This window comes from Balaenoptera physalus, assembly GCF_965194825.1.
Source record: "Balaenoptera physalus genome assembly, chromosome: 15".
Taxonomy (NCBI): domain Eukaryota; kingdom Metazoa; phylum Chordata; class Mammalia; order Artiodactyla; family Balaenopteridae; genus Balaenoptera; species Balaenoptera physalus.
The window spans coordinates 76,699,318-76,717,328 of NC_138894.1; the positions used below are offsets into that span (position 1 = coordinate 76,699,318).

At 51.6% G+C, this 18,011-nt stretch overlaps 3 protein-coding genes across 12 annotated transcripts; 2 read left to right on the plus strand and 1 right to left on the minus strand.

Annotated features, from left to right (window-relative positions):
- The first annotated feature begins 8 nt into the window (after nucleotides 1–8).
- ZNF513 (zinc finger protein 513) lies at nucleotides 9–3,690 on the plus strand. 2 transcript variants are annotated; one of them, XM_082427957.1, is made up of 4 exons: nucleotides 9–129; nucleotides 685–840; nucleotides 1,839–2,426; nucleotides 2,517–3,690. In XM_082427957.1, the coding sequence occupies exons 2-4, from the start codon at nucleotides 816–818 to the stop codon at nucleotides 3,341–3,343; spliced, it is 1,440 nt and encodes a 479-aa protein (XP_082284083.1). In that variant the 5' UTR covers nucleotides 9–129; nucleotides 685–815; the 3' UTR covers nucleotides 3,344–3,690. The 2 variants fall into 2 exon arrangements, with proteins under 2 accessions (XP_082284083.1, XP_082284082.1); XM_082427956.1 differs by lacking the exon at nucleotides 9–129 and adding an exon at nucleotides 173–426.
- A 108-nt stretch (nucleotides 3,691–3,798) lies between these two features.
- On the minus strand, nucleotides 3,799–9,618 carry SNX17 (sorting nexin 17). The gene is made up of 15 exons (XM_082427972.1): nucleotides 9,388–9,618; nucleotides 8,820–8,894; nucleotides 7,682–7,799; nucleotides 7,100–7,164; nucleotides 6,709–6,819; nucleotides 6,507–6,597; nucleotides 6,250–6,337; nucleotides 5,936–6,005; nucleotides 5,550–5,642; nucleotides 5,250–5,453; nucleotides 4,986–5,111; nucleotides 4,744–4,821; nucleotides 4,517–4,591; nucleotides 4,383–4,424; nucleotides 3,799–4,290 (listed from the first exon to the last, which is right to left on the minus strand). The coding sequence occupies exons 1-15, from the start codon at nucleotides 9,448–9,450 to the stop codon at nucleotides 4,177–4,179; spliced, it is 1,413 nt and encodes a 470-aa protein (XP_082284098.1). The 5' UTR covers nucleotides 9,451–9,618; the 3' UTR covers nucleotides 3,799–4,176.
- Nucleotides 9,619–9,736: 118 nt separating this feature from the next.
- EIF2B4 (eukaryotic translation initiation factor 2B subunit delta) lies at nucleotides 9,737–14,647 on the plus strand. Of its 9 annotated transcripts, none has more exons than XM_082427952.1 (13): nucleotides 9,744–9,865; nucleotides 10,244–10,287; nucleotides 10,603–10,738; nucleotides 10,934–11,140; nucleotides 11,404–11,486; nucleotides 11,674–11,765; nucleotides 12,001–12,115; nucleotides 12,317–12,393; nucleotides 12,576–12,678; nucleotides 12,917–13,044; nucleotides 13,183–13,360; nucleotides 13,767–13,947; nucleotides 14,408–14,647. In XM_082427952.1, exons 1-13 carry the CDS (start codon nucleotides 9,832–9,834, stop codon nucleotides 14,605–14,607), a joined length of 1,578 nt encoding a protein of 525 aa, XP_082284078.1. In that variant the 5' UTR covers nucleotides 9,744–9,831; the 3' UTR covers nucleotides 14,608–14,647. The 9 variants fall into 9 exon arrangements, with proteins under 9 accessions (XP_082284077.1, XP_082284078.1, XP_082284075.1 ...); XM_082427949.1 differs by having other exon boundaries at nucleotides 10,937–11,140; XM_082427950.1 differs by lacking the exon at nucleotides 9,744–9,865 and adding an exon at nucleotides 9,875–9,893.
- The last annotated feature ends 3,364 nt before the right edge of the window (nucleotides 14,648–18,011 follow it).

Genomic DNA, 18,011 nt, shown 5'->3' on the forward strand with positions numbered 1-18,011 from the left:
TGGCTCGCCCGCTTGCTTCCGTCACAATCACTTCCTGGTCACGCTGTGGACGCTTTCGGGGCTTCTGCTTTCCACGGACTACGCGTCCCGTGTGGCTCTGCGACAGCGGAAGCGGAAGCGAGTACGGAGGTACCAGCTGGTCTCCGTAGGGCGGGGGTAGGGGGCTCCATGAATGGACGCGGCGGCGGCGGCGGCGGCGGCGGGAGCGGCCTGAGCTGGGCGCCGGGGCCAGGGCCGGGGGCTGCCCGGGGCCCGCGCCGCTGCATGGGGGCGGCCCGCGGGCCCTGAGGGGAAGGGCGGGCAGGCCGAATTGGGAGGGGCGGGGCCGGGCGGCCGCAGGCCGGAGGCGCGTCGGGCTGGAGCCGGTCACGATGCCCCGAAGGAAGCAAAGCCACCCGCAGCCCGTGAAATGCGAGGGGGTCAAAGGTCAGGGGTCAGGGGTCACGAGCTGCGAGGTGGGGAGGAGCGGGGGTGGGGTCAGTGGTGTGGGTTCAGGTCTGGGTGGAGGAGGACTCTTGAGGGATGGGGTGGGCGATCTGGACTCCTAGCTTCCCATCGAGGTACTAACAGAACCCGAGAGGGTCTACGAGTGCGGGAAGTACGGTCTGCGAGGGCTGGCTCCCCGGGTGCGAATGATGGGCACGGTTCCTGAGGGAGGATCTACAAGCCTCTTCCCCTCTTCAGTGGATACCGAAGACTCCCTCGACGAAGGACCTGGGGCCCTGGTATTGGAGAGTGATTTGCTACTAGGCCAGGATCTGGAATTTGAGGAAGAAGAGGAAGAGGAGGAAGGTGACGGCAACAGCGACCAGCTCATGGGCTTCGAGAGAGACTCTGAAGGTGGGTTTGGGGGACTTACTTAAGGAAGTGACCGCTGGAACCCCGGCCTTTAGGAGGCGGGTTACGGTATAGTGCCAGTGAGCAAAACACCGTTTCCTGCCACTGGGGCTGGTTTAGTTTAGATTTGAGCTAGATTTCTTCATTTGCCTGATGGTCCATCACTTTGTTGAGGTCAAGTTCTGGGGCCTGGTTCAAAGGTGGTATGAATAGGACAGTAGAGGAATCACACGGAACAACTGGTTAAAAGTAAATGCCCTTTTAATAACTTTATCCCGCTCCCTAGCCCATTCCTTATATGAGTTTATTTTTAAGAGGTTCAGGGAAGCAACCTCATTCAAGCTAGTATTTACAGCTGATCTAACTCCCTTTCACCTGCAGCATAAACTCCTTTTGTATGGAGGTATTAGTCTCTGCCCTCAAATATCCTTCCACATTCCTCTTCCCTGTGATCTTAGCATCACCCCATCCTAGTTTGCTGCACTACCTATCCACTAATGCCACTTCTGAAGGATGATTTTGAAAGTCATTGAGGGAATCCATATAAAAGAGAATCCATCCTTTAGGCTTAGAAGTGGTATTACATGCGTTACTTTGTTTCCTCTTCCCTCCAAATTTTGCCTCTTGAGATAGTATGGAGGTGATTATAAAATAAAAACTAAGAGTCCTTACTGATAGAGGCACTAGAAAAAAGGTATCAGGTCTCTGCCTTGTGTATTTTTACTTTCTTATCCCAAGAATCAGTTAATTATTTAATTATTGATTCATTTCAGTCTGTGGTCCACTGTGAGCCCTTGATCTTTTTCCATTCATTGGTTCTATGTACAATTCTGTCATCACTAGGTTAGTCCAGACTTGGAGGTAGATGATTTGTGTTGAATTTTTAGGATCATTGAAGAGAAGGGTGGAGCCCAGCAAGTGGGGAGACCACAAGTGAGAAAGGGAGTTTGGAGTCTGTTCCTAGCCTGTGTTGATGTCTCTTCTCATGTCTGTCTCACCAGGAGACTCTCTGGGGGCCAGGCCTGGGCTTCCCTATGGGCTGAGCGACGACGAGTCTGGGGGCGGCCGGGCACTAAGTGCGGAGAGTGAAGTTGAGGAGCCAGCCAGGGGTCCAGGGGAGGCCAGGGGTGAGAGGCCAGGCCCAGCCTGCCAGCTGTGTGGGGGGCCCACAGGTGAGGGGCCGTGTTGTGGGGCAGGAGGGCCGGGTGGGGGGCCCCCGCTGCCCCCACGGCTACTATACTCATGCCGCCTCTGCGCCTTCGTGTCCCACTACTCGAGCCACCTGAAGCGGCACATGCAGACACACAGCGGGGAGAAGCCGTTCCGCTGTGGCCGCTGCCCCTACGCCTCAGCCCAGCTCGTCAACCTGACGCGACATACTCGCACCCACACTGGCGAGAAGCCCTACCGCTGTCCCCACTGCCCCTTTGCCTGCAGCAGCCTGGGCAACCTGAGGCGGCATCAGCGCACCCACGCGGGGCCCCCCACTCCTCCCTGCCCGACCTGTGGCTTCCGCTGCTGTGCTCCACGTCCTGCCCGGCCTCCCAGTCCCACAGAGCAGGAGGGGGCAGTGCCCCGGCGACCTGAAGGTAAAAAGCCAGGGACCAAAGAACCTCGGACGTGAGTGGGTGGCCTTAGGGGTACTTGGATTCATAGCCCAGGTTTCATTGTCTCCACAGATGCCCTGCTGCTTCCAGATTTGAGCCTCCATGTGCCACCAGGTGGTGCCAGTTTCCTGCCGGACTGTGGGCAGCTGAGGGGTGAAGGGGAAGGCCTATGTGGGACTGGATCAGAACCACTGCCAGAGCTGCTGTTCCCTTGGACCTGCCGGAACTGTGGACAAGAGCTGGAAGAGGGGGAGGGTAGTCGGCTGGGAGCGGCCATGTGTGGGCGCTGCATGCGAGGAGAGACTGGAAGTGGTGCCAGTGGTGGACCCCAGGGCCCCAGTGACAAAGGCTTTGCCTGTAGCCTCTGCCCCTTTGCCACTCACTATCCCAACCACTTGGCTCGGCACATGAAGACGCACAGTGGCGAGAAGCCCTTCCGCTGTGCCCGCTGTCCCTATGCCTCTGCTCATCTGGATAACCTGAAACGGCACCAGCGTGTCCACACAGGAGAGAAGCCCTACAAGTGCCCCCTCTGCCCCTATGCCTGTGGCAACCTGGCCAACCTCAAGCGTCACGGTCGAATCCACTCTGGGGACAAACCTTTTCGGTGTAGCCTTTGCAACTACAGCTGCAACCAGAGCATGAACCTCAAACGCCACATGCTGCGGCACACCGGCGAGAAGCCCTTCCGCTGTGCCACCTGCGCCTATACCACGGGCCACTGGGACAACTACAAACGCCACCAGAAGGTGCACGGCCACGGTGGGGCAGGAGGGCCTGGCCTCTCTGCCTCTGAGGGCTGGGCCCCTCCTCACAGTCCCCCCTCTGTTTTGAGCTCTCGGGGCCCAACAGCCCTGGGTGCCACTGGTAGCCGAGCTCTCCATACAGACTCACCCTGAACTAGGTCCTTCTCCCCTAGGGCTCTATGGATTAGCCCTGACCCTCCTGTATGCTTTATACAGATGGACCAGAAGCCACCTTTTCCTTCCTCCCCCGCTGGCCAGGGGCTCCACACAGACTAACCTAGGCACTATACGGACCAGTCCAAACCCCATGGGCGGGGAGCCCAGATGGACCAGGGGGCCTTGCCTTGACTGATGCGACTTCATAAGCTCAGTGAGAAGGGCCCTGTATCCACCTCCACTGCTCCCAGGGGCGGTGGATGAACTGGCTGGGGGACTGTCCAGCCTCACACCTGTCTATTTAACTTATTTCAGTGCTTTATAATAAAGGAAACACTAACAAAGCCACGTCTATGCTGAGTCAGCAGTGGCAAGCACGGCTCGGCCTCACCCTTAGCACAGCAGTCCATGCTGTGACGGGGGGAGCAGGGGCAGTGAGAGGGAACCAGAGGTAGGCAGCAATCAGGCTGAGTTTAATGACGGGGAGCTGGGCCAGACCATACACAGACCTCTGCCCATCCCCGTGGCTCATGGCCCCGAGAAGCCAGAAGCAGCCTGGGGGGAGTTGTGGTTCCTCCCCAGGCAGGTAGCCATGGTCCCGTGGACTTTGTGCAAAATACTAAATGCTAATTTGGCATTGAAGGCCAGCTCTGAGCGATCCTTTGTATAGCCAGCCCTGGGGAGGGGAAGGGAAGGCAGGTTAGGAGGCCCCTGGCCGAGGAGAAAAGGGGACGATACGAAGAAAAATACCCCAGTTTGGGGGATACAGGCACAGGGCAAGTTTCTGAACACTCCTCCAGGGTAGAGGGCTGACATCCAAGCTCTGGAGATCACAGATCCTCGTCTCCAATGCCCTCAAAGGCGAAATTGCCGTGGACATCACTGGCACTGGCATCTGTACTGGGAGTGCCAATCCCCCGCAAGCTCACGGCACTCAGCTTGCTCTGTAATAAAGGCAGGGTCGGGGTCAGAGGGCTCAAGCCTCCCTAAGGTCCCCTACAAACACCAACCTCACCAACCCTCGTGGGAAACTCACTGAGAGTTTGACCATGGACTCCCGGCTGGCATCAGGTGACTCCTAGGGAGGAGGAGGCAGAGGTGTCAGAGACCTCACTGGGGAGGTGACACAAGGCCTGGGGGCTGGGGGACTGACCAGGGAGGAGGACTTACGAGCAGCGGTGGGGACTTCACTGCTTGCTGGCTGGCTGAGCGTCTCAGGGTGCTCCCCACCCGCCGGCGTAGCACCTGGGGATGGAGACATGAGGGGCTGATAAGGGCTGGCCACTCCCTCTGGAATCCCAATCCCTTCCCCTCCCTCTCAGGAGAGGCGTCACACCTAGGACAAAAGGCAGGGAGAGCACAACCGCTCAGCTGCTTGGTCCGTGCTTGCTGCTTACCTTCCTGATGCTGCCGCCGGATTTCTTCACCATCAGTTCATCTACCATGGACTGCAAGCAGATGCTCATCATGATAGCCTGAGGGCAAGGAGAGAGCTCAGCCTGACTAGAGTGGTCATCCTGAGCCCAGCACCCCTAAGACAAGGGCGCCCACTCACATGGAGTCCTGGAAGCCCTAGACTTGGGTATCTAAGAGAGACGGTGCAATGGGCTCCAGAGGAGGCCTGAGGGTGGGCTCACACCTGGGGGCTGGTGATGGTGACCCACTGTAGCCGGTCCTTGCTCATGAGGTATTCAAAAGCCAGTTCCAGGCGCACCTCACCCCGGCCCCGACCTGGGCTGCTTGTGCCTCCACTGGGCAGTGGCACCTGGGAGAGGAAGGGTAAGAATTAGGCTGAGCTCATTCTGACCGATGTGCCTCTCCCTGACCCACTCCAGCCCATTCCTGAAGCTCAAGGCTTGCCGGGCCTCCATCCCCAAGGTCTCCCCCTCCTACCCCAACTCACAGAGGAGGTGACCCGCCAGCACCGCATGCGGGTGACCCGGAAGGAGCCTTCACGGAGTTGCTGGCCAGGCAGGCGGAGCTGGAGGCTGAGCTCACTGTTGCCTGCGCTCACCACCACCGGACAGTCCTTCTCCGGGAAGTCAGCCACACAGGCATCGAAGCGCAAGTAGCCATAGTGCCGCAGTGTCTGGGCCAGACGCAGGAACTGAAACCCAGTCAGCACGCGGGACGGGTCAGGAGGGGAAGTGGGACAGCCCAGAGGAAGCAACCCCTTGGAGGGAGACAGGGAGGCAGGGCTCACCTCCTTCTTGGAGACCTTCTCTTGCAGTGATTTGAGCTGCCGGTGCTGCTCCTTGGTGACTAGGATCCACCCACGCTCAATGTCTGATACTGTCTACAGCGGAGACAAGGGGTGGGGGGTTCGGGGCTCCCAGTCAGAGATCCAGAGTGTCCAGTTACCTCTGTCCAGCCTGACCCCTAGCCCCACATTTGAGCAAGCTCTTCGCAGTTGAGTCCTTGACCATATCAGCTTACAAAGCAGGGAGAGTAGAGGTTGTGCCATATGCCCTGAGAGTATTCTAGAAACTTCCCCATGAACTGGCAGTAAAGATACGAAAGGAGTTTTCTTGGCAGAGGGACACCAGAGCCATTTTCAGGGGAAGGGTTCTGAGGCAGCTCCAAGCTCACCTGAGCATAAAGCAGGTTCAGGCCAACCCGGTTCTCCATGACATCGTCATCATAGGCAGAGTCCCAATAACTGTGAGGCCAAGGGGTGGAAAGGGGTAATGGGGCTAAGCTGGGGGAAGGCAAGAGGCAGAATGGAAAAGGGGCAAAACCGGAGCAATCTGGAACTATGGGGCTAATGGCGATACAGCTGGAGGAAGCTTGGGAGGCCTGGTAGAAACACCCAGCACTACCCCCTTATCCAGATTATTCTGTCTCAATACGTGGCCCCATAATCCAGCCCAGCACCCTCTCCCTCCTCCAAGCCCAGCCCTGACCTCTTCCTTAGCACAATCTTATACTCTTGACTCCGAAGACTGGCAACAGACACATAAGGCAGCTCAAACTCTTGCAACTTCCGTACAACTGTGGGTTTATAAAAAAAAAAAAAAGAAAGAAAAGAAAAAGAAAATGTCATGAAACTCAGGGGAGGGAAATCAAGAGAGAAGCCCTGGGGAAATGCCACATTCTTGGGGGAGACAGGCAAATTCACTAGTGGAAACAGAGGGAAGCTGTAAAGTCCAGACAAACTCACACGAAAAGGCTCCATCCTCTTTTTCTCGAACTAGAAAGAGACTAAAGTATCCGATCAAGTCATCTGGAAGATCCAGCTTTGCAGCCACAGCCTAGGGATAGGGAATGAAATACAGCTCATCATGCTGGATGGTTCCAGTCACCCCAAGCCTGGGAACCTGGGGTGCAGGGGGAGGAGGGGCAGTGCAGAACAAGCGCCTCACCTCCAGGACATCCTCAGTCTGATCTGAAGTTAGCACATTGACCAGAACTTTCTGCCCGTTGCTAAGCAGCACTTCCAAGGAGACCTCTTCTGTTGGGACCTGCTGTGTCTCCTGGTTGTGAGCATACACGGGAATGGGAGGCGCCTTGTTAACAACATGCCCAGCGTCCAGCTCTCACCCTTCCCAACTATGTTGTATTGTAGGTCCCTCTGGTGACTTTATTCTCAGCTGTTTAATTATAGACTGGGTTTCCTTGATTTCACTGGTAGAGCAGAAGCCCCATTCCATACAGAAAGGTGCCAGGATGGCTCCTCTGTACCCACCTCATTAAAATGATGTGGCCCTGCAGGAAGGTGCTTCCCTTAAATCTTGGTCCCATCCAAAACCTTACCTGTTGCGCCCGACGCAGGAAACTATTGAAGGTCTCACTGCTCCCAAGCAATGGGTCTTGCCGAACTGTGGGGACAAGAGAATGATGTTCTAATAACTTATGATTCCCTCTTGGATCCCCCCAGTTCTCTTTTTGGCAGGCCCCCCAGGTCCCCTTTCCTGGGCTGATGATGGCTTGTCACATCTCCCACCTGGCCTCACCTCACTGTTTGCATAAATTCTTCACCTGCCCCACCCTTGGCTACCATCTAGTTGAGTCCAGTCTATAGAACTAGGGAAAAATAATGTTCATCTAAAGCACATCAGATACAAATTAAGTTCTCCCCGCCGATCGAAACTGCTTTAAGACTAATTAGTGCTATATTAGTATTTCTCATAGATGTCAGTGCCCAAATTGCTTTGCTGGTACCTAGATATTAGAACATCCTTGCATGCTATTTACTTTTGCTAATTAAATAACAGATAAAACAATAGGCTTCCCAGATCTACAGATTCCTTCAGGACCTTCTATAAAATCAGCTGTTTTAAGTCTCTCTCCATAGTCCTCAACAGAGTCAGCCTAAAGTTCCCTCCAACCACTCACCAGCTTGCATGTACTTCTCTAACTGCTCTCTCCTCTGTTCTACCTCAGCGGGTGTCAGAGAGAAAAGCTTCTTTGGGGGAAATGCAGGAAGCACATTGGCCCCATATTCCTTCCGAAGCTATTTGGAGAAAGAGATACAACTCTTCACATAAACATAGCAAATGAGAAGAGGCAATCCATATTCATAATGTTCTCTTGGGCTCCCCTTCCCTTAGTCCCTGCTCCCCTATCTACCCTGGTCATCCAGGAAATCATTCCTTTGGCAGGGGCAGCATCCCAAGGGAGCCGTTCCTCTGTCCTAGATATATGTTCTTTCCAATCTTACAGTGTACAAGTCAGTCCCTCCACAGTGTGGGAAGGGTTTGTATAGGGCCAGGGCCTAGGGAGACCCTTGATTATCTAGCAAAGCTGTGTTCATTGAACCCTCACAGGAAGCAAAGGGCTTTGTAAGGAAAGTTTATGTGCACAGTTAAGTAACAGCTAAATATATTCACGAAGTATTTTAGGACTTAAAGGGACTTTGCAGATCAATGACTCCATTTTTCAGTTGTACAAGCTGAGGCCCAAAGAAATCAGGTAACTTGCTCAGGGTTGCAAAACTAGTTATCAGTAAAACCAGGACTCTGTACCGAGTTAAATACAGAGTTCAGAATCTGGTGAGGATAACAGAGAAACATTACATCACAGACACATAAGGATAACTGGAACAGCTACACCCGCTCAGGTGAGTCAAGGAACACAGAAACTGGTGAATGGTTTGTATCAATATGAGCAAGGAAAAGAATTTCAAGTTGCAGCTCAGATGAGAGAAGGAAAGTGCTTTGGCAGCGTAGGGGGTAGGGTTGTCGTTTTCTCCATGCACAGGCACAGGCAGTGTACAGGCTGTGTAAGATGGGGACAGAGGAGAAAGGAGGGAGTATGTGAGTATAGGGAGGAGCAGTTAGTGGCAGACATTAAGCTTCCTGGGAGTTCCCCGGAAATGTCAGACGATAAGATAAAGCACCAAATCCTTCCCTGTGGCAGTGATTAAAGGGGAACTACAGCCTACGGGAAAGCGACGAGGACGGAAATGGAGACACTGATGCCCAGGTGTAGAAAAGGGCTTGAAGCTGCCTCAAGGCAGGGGTGCTAGTCCCACCTGCTCGTGCAGCCCCAGGAGTTGGCTGTAGCGCACCCGACAGTGCAGGACTCCATTCACGTGAATGTTATAGGCCTGAGGACACAAAAGCAGGCAAGCAGTTTAGGGTCGCGGTCTTGTTTAGGGTCGCTCGCCTCGCTCGCCATTTTGGCGGGGCTTGAGAACCCTGGCCGGAAGTTGCCTGCCACAGCTCCGCCTGAGCAACGCGCCGAGATCTTCCAAAGGTGGCCAGTCGATTTCCCCCAGAGCCAGGTCCCAAAGCAGAAGGACCAGTCGGGGTAAACCCGGGCGCTCAGGCTGCAGTCTTCCTCCCCAGGAGGCCAGGGACGTCCACCAGAGTAGCCGCGGCCCAGCCGGGGGAGGCGATGCGGCCGAACAAAGGACCTACAGGAGCTGGGGCGACCTTTGGATGAATCTGAGACGTAATATAAGCTCCCAGCGAGGCCGTCGGGACTCGGCGGCCTGTGACCAGGCCCGAAAAGTGGCGGCCAGACTTCGGAGGCCGCTCGGAGAGGGCTCCGGCCCGTTATCCCCGCCCCTGCCCGGCCGGGCTCCGGCCGCTCCTCACCACGTAGGCGGAGCCGCCGCTGTCCCCGCTGCGGGACTCGGTTTCAGGAATGGAAAAGTGCATGTTCCCTGCGGCAGGGCCCGGCCGGGTCCGGACTGTGAGGGCCACAGCGGCTTTGCACGCTCGCCTCCGCTCCTCAGCGCGTCCCCGCAGCCTCGCTCGCCATTTTGCGGGGGACTTGCGATCAGAGATGGGAAGGGCTGGGAACGTCCGCTCTGGGGCGCAGCGCCCCCGGCATCCTGGGAACTGTAGTCTAAAGGACAAGAGCCGACAGCCGGGATTGGGAGCCCGAAGCTGAGAAGGCCCTTATCGCGACCCGTAGCCAGGGGCAGAGCCCCAGAGCGCTTCGGGGCTTGTAGTCCGGTTGGGGCTGCGCGCCGAGGCTGTCGGCCCAGGGGGCGCTGTAGTCCCTGTGACCCAGGCGGGCGGAGCCTAGGACGGAGGATGATGGCTGCCGTGGCCGTGGCTGTTCGCGAGGGTGAGTGAAGGGCCGGGCGCACAAACAGGTACGCGAGCGGACGGGCCCCGGATGGCTCCTGATGGGCCCTGAGTAGCTCTGGGCCCCGTCGTTCGGTTGCCGCACCACGCCGGACTCTGTTCCGCACTGCCTCGGGCGCACTCCTTGCCGCCTAAGGGCTTGTTCCTCCGGGAGGTGTGCGTGCTCCCTCCTTCCCCCGCCCCCCTTCCCTTTGATCCTGCCGCGCACTGCGTACCCCACGCCGATCCCCTGCTCACCTCCCGCCTGGTGGCGGACCCGTGGTCATGCAGACCCAGCAGCTAGCAGCGCCGAGTACGTGTCCCCGCAAACCCTCCCGGAGCCTCTCTGGTTCACTTTGTGCCCTGTTTTTTGATGCAGACTCGGGATCTGGGATGAAGGCGGAGCTTGTTCCTCGGCCTGGGGTAAGTGCGGGTGCCCTCCCTAGCCGCCTGTCAGGCGGTACGCAGGAGGCCGTGTCAACTTCATTCCGCCCCAATCTTCATCCCCGTTTCACTTTATTTCTTGGTAAAGCCAAGAGATTTTACAGAGCTTTTTCAGCCCTAATGCTAATGTGACTGTGACTTGCAGGAGATTCCTGTGGGCTCTAAGCTCGTAACAGGTAGCTGCTGAGACTTAGGAAGGACTAGGGATCCTGTGGGAGACTAGTAAGTATCCAGTAGTGTTTATTCATTTTTGGAATTGTTGGGGAAGAGCAGTGTTCTATGTCTGTGTCTTAGGCAGGGGGGAGGGATATGACCCAAGAAGAAAAGCTGCAGCTTCGGAAGGAAAAGAAACAGCAGAAGAAGAAACGGAAGGAGGAAAAGGGGGCAGAACCAGAAACTGGCTCTGCTGTATCTGCAGCCCATTGTCAAGGTGCGGGGGCTTTTTTAAAGGGCCGGGGTGTGGAGCTGGTAAAGGGATGTGGTGGGAGAGAAGAGGGGGAGACAGGACAAAGTTGGTTTGAACAAGTGAAAAGGGAAAAAGTTTAGATAAACAGGAAAAGAAGCTTTGGTTGGGGCATAGCTATTACCTACCTGGGGCTTGGGCACCTCTTCCTTCTACCTTTAGCAGGCCCGACCAAAGACCTGCCTGGACTGGACAGTCAGTTGGGCAGTGCCAAGGAGAAAGTTCCAGCAGGTCGGAGTAAGGCTGAACTTCGAGCTGAAAGGCGGGCCAAGCAGGAGGCTGAGCGGGCCCTGAAGCAGGCAAGAAAAGGGGACCAAGGAGGGCCACCTCCTCAGGCCTGCCCCAGCACAGCTGGAGAAATGCCCTCAGGTATCTTCACTTCAAGACCTCTGTTGATTCAAATGCCTATGTTAGCTCAGGCTTCTCCACAGTAAAACAGCTCCCAATTTTCACCTTGGTTCCCAGAGTTCACAATTCTCTCCTTAACCTCATCCTACCCGTTTCTTTTTCTACTCTTTTCTCCTGTTTTTTTCCGTCTCTCTCTCAAATCTTTCTCGATGTCCCTTATGCCCTGAAAGCAGATTTCTCATTATCACCTACAGTGTCTTGAAAACACGATTGTTATCTTCTAGGAGTGAAGCGTCTACCCGAGCATAGTCAGGTTGATGACTCCACGCTTCTGAGGAGGCTTGTTAAAAAACCAGAACGGCAGCAGGTAGGAAGTGGGTTTGGTGTGTGGCCAGAAAGAGCCTAGGGAGATGGAATAGAGGGAGGAAAGGTGCTCGGGGCGAAGTGAGACCCTGGAAAAGGATGGGTATTTGGCTCACCATCTTCTTCCTTCCCAGAATTATCGCACAGTTTTAAACTCTAGGCTCTTGGTCCTGTTCCCCTGTTTTGTCAAGGTTCCTACACGAAAGGATTATGGATCCAAAGTCAGTCTCTTCTCCCACCTACCCCAGTACAGCAGACAAAACTCTCTGACCCAGTTTATGAGGTAGGAGCTTATGAAATTGTCATAATTTTTAAGCATGAGGAGTTTTAGTAATTCTGATTTGAAAGTGACTGGAAACTTGAGGTTGGATCTGTGGAAAGAAGCGTGAACACAAGGCAGAACTCTAGAGGAAATGGGGGTGTCTGTGCGAGTGAAGGAGGTTTCTTTTCATCAGGGGCAGGTGGGCGGTAGGTGCTCAAGTTCCCTTGCAAAGTGTGTGACACCGCCATCCCATCAGCATCCCATCCTCTGTGATCCACCCAGCCATGGTGCGACTCGGCCTGCAGTACTCCCAGGGCCTGGTCAGTGGCTCCAATGCCCGGTGCGTTGCCCTGCTTCATGCCTTGCAGCAGGTATGTCCCATCTTGTTACCTCTTATGATCCAGCCTCACCTTCCCCAACACTACCCCAGCTTTTCTCACCCAGAGTAATCTCTGGGGGGAAGAAGGAATGACTCTACCCTCAGAAGACTATTCTCAGAGAAGCTTACCCTATCCCCCTTTCAGAGACTTTTGTTAGGGCGCATTTTGCTGATCAACTTGTGTACCCTACAGGTGATTCAGGACTACACCACACCTCCCAATGAAGAACTGTCAAGGGACCTAGTGAATAAACTAAAGCCCTACTTCAGGTAAGGATGACCACTGCACATCCACTCCCACCCCACCTTGCTCAGTCCTTTTCTTGGACCCTTTTTCTTGCTCTTCTATCTCTATTTTCATTTTTCTGTTTTCTTTTTAAAAAAATGTTTTTAAATGTGAAAGCTTTGTGAGCTGTGAAGAGTTGCACAGATGCAAGGTGTTGTTGTTGTAGCTTCCTGACTCAGTGCCGTCCCCTGTCCGCGAGCATGTACAACGCCATCAAGTTCCTTAACAAGGAGATCACGGGTGTGAGCAGCTCCAAGCGGGAAGAGGAGGTGATGAGTATGAGGAATGAGCAAGGCATGCACCTGGGGGATAGAGCTGGAAACATGTTCGGGACTCCCAGAGGGGCAACTCTCTGGTCTGCCTGGTCAACGGTTAAGGAGGTGGTTGGTCTGTCTGACCTTGGCCCCCTTTAGGCCTGTCATTATATGCATATTCAAGCATCCAGCATGATAATCAAAGGGAAAGTTGTGTTCATTTCTTGTTCCATAAGTATCTTGCTCCATTTAGGCCAAGTCAGAACTTCGAAAAGCCATCGATCGATACGTGCGAGAGAAGATTGTGCTTGCAGCTGAGGCAATCTCACGCTATGCTTGTGAGAAGATCAGTAATGGAGATGTGATCCTGGTATATGGATGGTATGGGCCAGACGCTATGACAGAGAAAATTGGGGAGTGAAGTGATTTGAAGAAGGAACTGCCCCTTTGCCCTTCAGGAATGAGCTGACCATCAGTCAGTGACATTTATAACTGAATCTTCTTCTCCATTCACTCCAGCTCATCTCTGGTATCACGAATTCTTCAGGAGGCTTGGGCTAAGGGCCGGCGGTTTCGGGTGGTAGTGGTGGACAGCCGGCCACGGCTGGAGGGAAAGCACATGCTACGTTTTCTGGTCCGTGCTGGGGTCCCTGCCTCCTACCTGCTGATTCCTGCAGCTTCCTATGTGCTCCCAGAGGTGAGGGCAGAGGAAAAGGACTCCAAAGTTCGAGTAAAAGGGTATAGTAGTATAGACATAGTCTGGCCTTCCCAACATTGCAATTGTCTAGAAATACTAGAATTATACAGCTGTGTTTATATTTAGTAGAAGCATCTACAGCATGTTATACAGCATGTTATACAGCATGTCTAGCTATTGCGAGAACCTTATATTAAACTAGTAGCCGCTGAGAGGGAACAGGGCAAAAGAGTTTAGTTTTCCTGTGGGTGGTGTGGTGAGTCAATGGTCAGGTGTTTTCCAAGAGCCTTTATTAAGATTTGTTACCCATTGCCTTAATATTGCTGTCCTGGGTAAGAGTTGGGAAACTTATTCTGCACTGGTCACACATGACATTTTTTTTCCTCCTCTCTACTCTCCAAAATAGGTTTCTAAGGTGCTGTTGGGAGCTCATGCACTCCTGGCCAACGGGTCTGTGATGTCACGGGTAGGGACAGCGCAGCTGGCCCTGGTGGCACGGGCCCATAATGTGCCAGTGCTGGTCTGCTGTGAAACATACAAGTTTTGTGAGCGTGTGCAGACTGATGCCTTTGTCTCTAATGAGCTAGGTAAGGAGGCCCAGGAGGGCAGGAGAGAAGGTTCCAGGGACCTGAGAAGATTTGGGAGGGAGAGGGGAGGTTGAAGTACAACTTATTTTTTATTTTTATTTTTTTATAAATTTATTTTATTTATTTATTTTTGGCTGCGTTGGGTCTTCGTTGCTGTGCGCGTGTTTTCTCTAGTTGCGGCGAGTGGGGGTTGCTCTTCATTGCGGTGCGCGGGCTTCTCGTTGCGGACACGGGCTCTAGGTGTGCGGACTCCAGTAGTTGTGGCTCATGGGCTCTAGAGCGCAGGCGCAGTAGTTGTGGCGCACGGGCTTAGTTGCTCCGCAGCATGTGGGATCTTCCTGGACCAGTGCTCGAACCCGTGTCCCCTGCATTGGCAGGTGGATTCTTAACCACTGTGCCACAAGGGAAGCCCACAGCTTATTTTTTAAAAGTACGTAAAAGGGTACACCTCCCATTGCAGATGACCCTGACGATCTGCTGTGTGAGCGAGGAGAACGTGTGGCCCTGGCTGACTGGCAGAACCACTCGTCCCTACGGTTGTTGAATCTGGTCTATGATGTGACCCCCCCAGAACTGGTGGATCTGGTGATCACGGAGCTGGGCATGATCCCTTGCAGTTCTGTACCTGTTGTGCTGCGAGTCAAGAGTAGTGACCAGTGAGTGGGGGAACGCAGGATCAATAAATGACATACTCCCTACACTTAGCAACTCTGCTGCCTTGTATCTCTTTTAGCATCGTCACCGCTTAGGTTAGGAGTCCAGACTCTCCAGCCCCTCTTAGCACCTGCTACCAACCTCCATGCCAGTGCTTTGGGGCCAAAGTGAAGGTCAGTATGGAGACCAAAAACTATCCAAGTCATCAACCATTTATTGAGCATCTATGTGCCAGACACTGAGCTAGATATGAGGAAAAGTATAATAAGGACAAATAAGAGTCCTATCCTTAGTATTTTAGTGTTATTATTACATTAATATTTAAGTTAAACCAATATATTGATATTTATATTAAATAGTTACACATTAATATATTAATATTTTGTATCTTTAGTATTGAGTGTTTACTGTGTGTCATAAACTGTTGTAGTCCCTTTCTTATCCATTTAGGAAGATTAATACCACTCTATGAAATGTGATTTTATAGATGAGAAAACTGGGGCACAGAGAGGTTAAGTTACTTGCCCAAGGTAACACTAACTAAACCGGCATGTGATCTCAGGCATTCTGGATCTAGAGACTGTGCCCGTAATTTTTATGCTATCTGCCATTAAGGAGTACTCATCATGATGGAGGAAGACAGATGATATCTACAGTATGAGATACATTCTACTAGTAGTATGAACAGAGTTCATTGGAAGCAACCCAGGATGTTGCCAGGAGATCTAGTGAGGTTGGAGAAGACTTCACAGGTAACATCTGACCTAGTCTTGAAGGATAAGAAGTTTCCCAGTTGGAAAAGAATGAGAACGCAGATCAACAGAGGAAATAACTTAAACAGACTACAGAATAGGCTTTAAAGTGACTGGCCAATTCCAAAGTGCCAAGTAGTGTGGTAAAGCTAGAACCGCGGCTTAGGTGGACAATTAGTGATACAGCTGCTAACGTAGGTTGGATTGGGTCCAGGTTGTGAGAGTCTAACCATTGTGGTTAGCCTAAAAAAAATGTTAGAGTCATATCCATTTTGTGTGTGTGTGTATGTTTTATTGAAAAATTTCAAGCAGCATAGAAGTACAGTGAACTATACAAAGAATCCCCATCACCAAATGTAGTAATTACCAAGATTTGCCACATATGCTTTTTGTTTCCCTTTTTTTCCTTGCTGAAGTTGTATTAGAGCAAATCCCAGTCATTATATCGTTTTACTCCTCCAAACGTCAGTATGTCTCTAAAAAATATGGAAGCTTACCACGTCATTACACTTATTAAACTCTTCCTTACTGTCCAGTCCATAATCAAATTTCCTTGATTGTCTCAAAAGCAGCTTTTTACTGTTGAATCAGGATCCAAACAAATCCATATATTACATGTCGTTATTTTGTCTTAAATTTTTTGTAATCAAAAGCAGTCTCTCCAACCCCCCTTCTTTTCTCATGAGATAGACTTGTGCCAGGAACCAGGTTGAGTATGTTTCATACTGCCTTGCCATCAGGTTGGTTGGTCCATTTTCAGTGATGAATGGGTCCAGGTGTTTTAAAGTTTCCCAACAAACTTTCATTTAGTGGTTTCATCCACTTTTATTGTTGCCTGAATTATTTCATTAGAGGATGCAACATGGTAAATTTTTTTTTCCTAATTACATCATTCCATACGTACTAGCTGATAATCTTCTATAAAGAACTCCCTCTCATCAGTTACTATTCTGAATTACAATTCATACTGGAAGGCAAGATAAATGTTTAATTCTTTCCTTTTAATTGCCAGTTTTCAGGATTGATCACTGGTTACTTCCAGTGGCATACAATGAGAAGTTGTTGAATTTTTGCCTTTCTCTGTATAAAGATCATGATGAATTCATGTTTTTTTACATATTGAGCATACCACTCAATCATCAAAATTAAGCAGAGGTTCAACAGGGTCAGCTCTGTGCTTTAGAAAGGTAGCTGGTAGAGATTAGAGGCAGGGAACCAGATCAATTAAAAAAAGATTGCCTATCAATCAAAATCACAAATGCACCTAAACTTTGGTCCAGCAGTTCTGCTTCTAGGAACTTATGCTAGCCATATAGTTGCACATTTGAAGTAGCTTAGATAGAGTTATTTATAGCAGCATTGTTTATAATAGCAGAAGACTGGAAACCACCTGGATATCCATTAATAATAACAAGGGCTAATCATACTACATTCATATAATTACATACTAAGCAATCATAACAAAGAATAAGGAAGGTTTTTATATAGAGAAATGGAATAGTCTCCAAGGTACACTCAAAAGAAGTAAGGTGCAGGACAGTGTGTGTAGTTGCTGTTTGAATTAAAAAGGGGAAAGACTCCCTGGCTGGGGAACTAGATCCTACATGCGCAGCATGGCCAAAAGGTTAAAAAAAAGGGGGGGTGGAGATATATATGTATTTGCATGTGTATAAATACAGAAAGTATCTTGGACCTGTAACAAGAAAACTGCCTGGGTCGATGTGGTCTGGGAGGCTGGACACAGAGGTGTCTTCACTTTATACCCTATGTATCTTTTGAATTTTCAGCCATGTGAATGTCTTATCCCCCAAATAAATACAATTATTAGTATAAAAAAGATTTTGCTTTAGTTGAAGTCAAAGATAGTCTAATCTGAGGCAACAGGAATGGAGAAGAGTCAGATTTGTTCATTACAGAAATAAATGCTTGAAAAAAATTTTTAATAGAAAAATAAATAAATGCTTGAAGTTGTCAAGTTGAGAGCTGTCCATTGGACAAGCATTGTAGATACCCCGTATTAGAGGAACTGCAGCCTCGACTGCACCCGATTTTGCACTCTCACAAAGGCGTCAGTCCTTAGCCACGGCGCAGCCTTAGCTTGTCTTTAGGCCACTTAGGGCAAATGGGATGGGAGTCCCCTTGCTCCAGATTTTAAATCTTAGCTAGCTTCTCCCATGCTTTTCTTAAATGGTTTGTGTAACCAAGGGAATTTAATAGATGAGATTATCTGGTAAGAGAAAGATTGGTTTACCCCACCCTTTCCTGTTTATACATCCTGAACTCCATTATTCGTTGTATGGAGACCTGTGAGATTTACACAGCTTTAAATGCCTCAGGAAAGGGCGGAAGTTTGTTACATTCTTTCTCCACCAGCATCCTACCTCCCAGGGAGGGAGTGGGGCAAGGCCTACGACCAAGGGGAGGGTCCAAGCCCGAGGATCACTTGAGTAGAGCGTCCTCATGCCAGGCTTTTCTACTGCTCTTCCCTTTCACTGTGTTTCTGTCTCGGGTCCATCCTTGACTTCACTAGTGGCTGGATCTGCTGGGGGCTGCCCTGAGGGGGAAGCCGGAGTCGTCCCCCGAGGCAAGGATTCCTTTGTCTCCCAGTCTTGGCTCGACGGCGGGGCTGCAGGTCAATACTCTCACATCAGCCCGGCC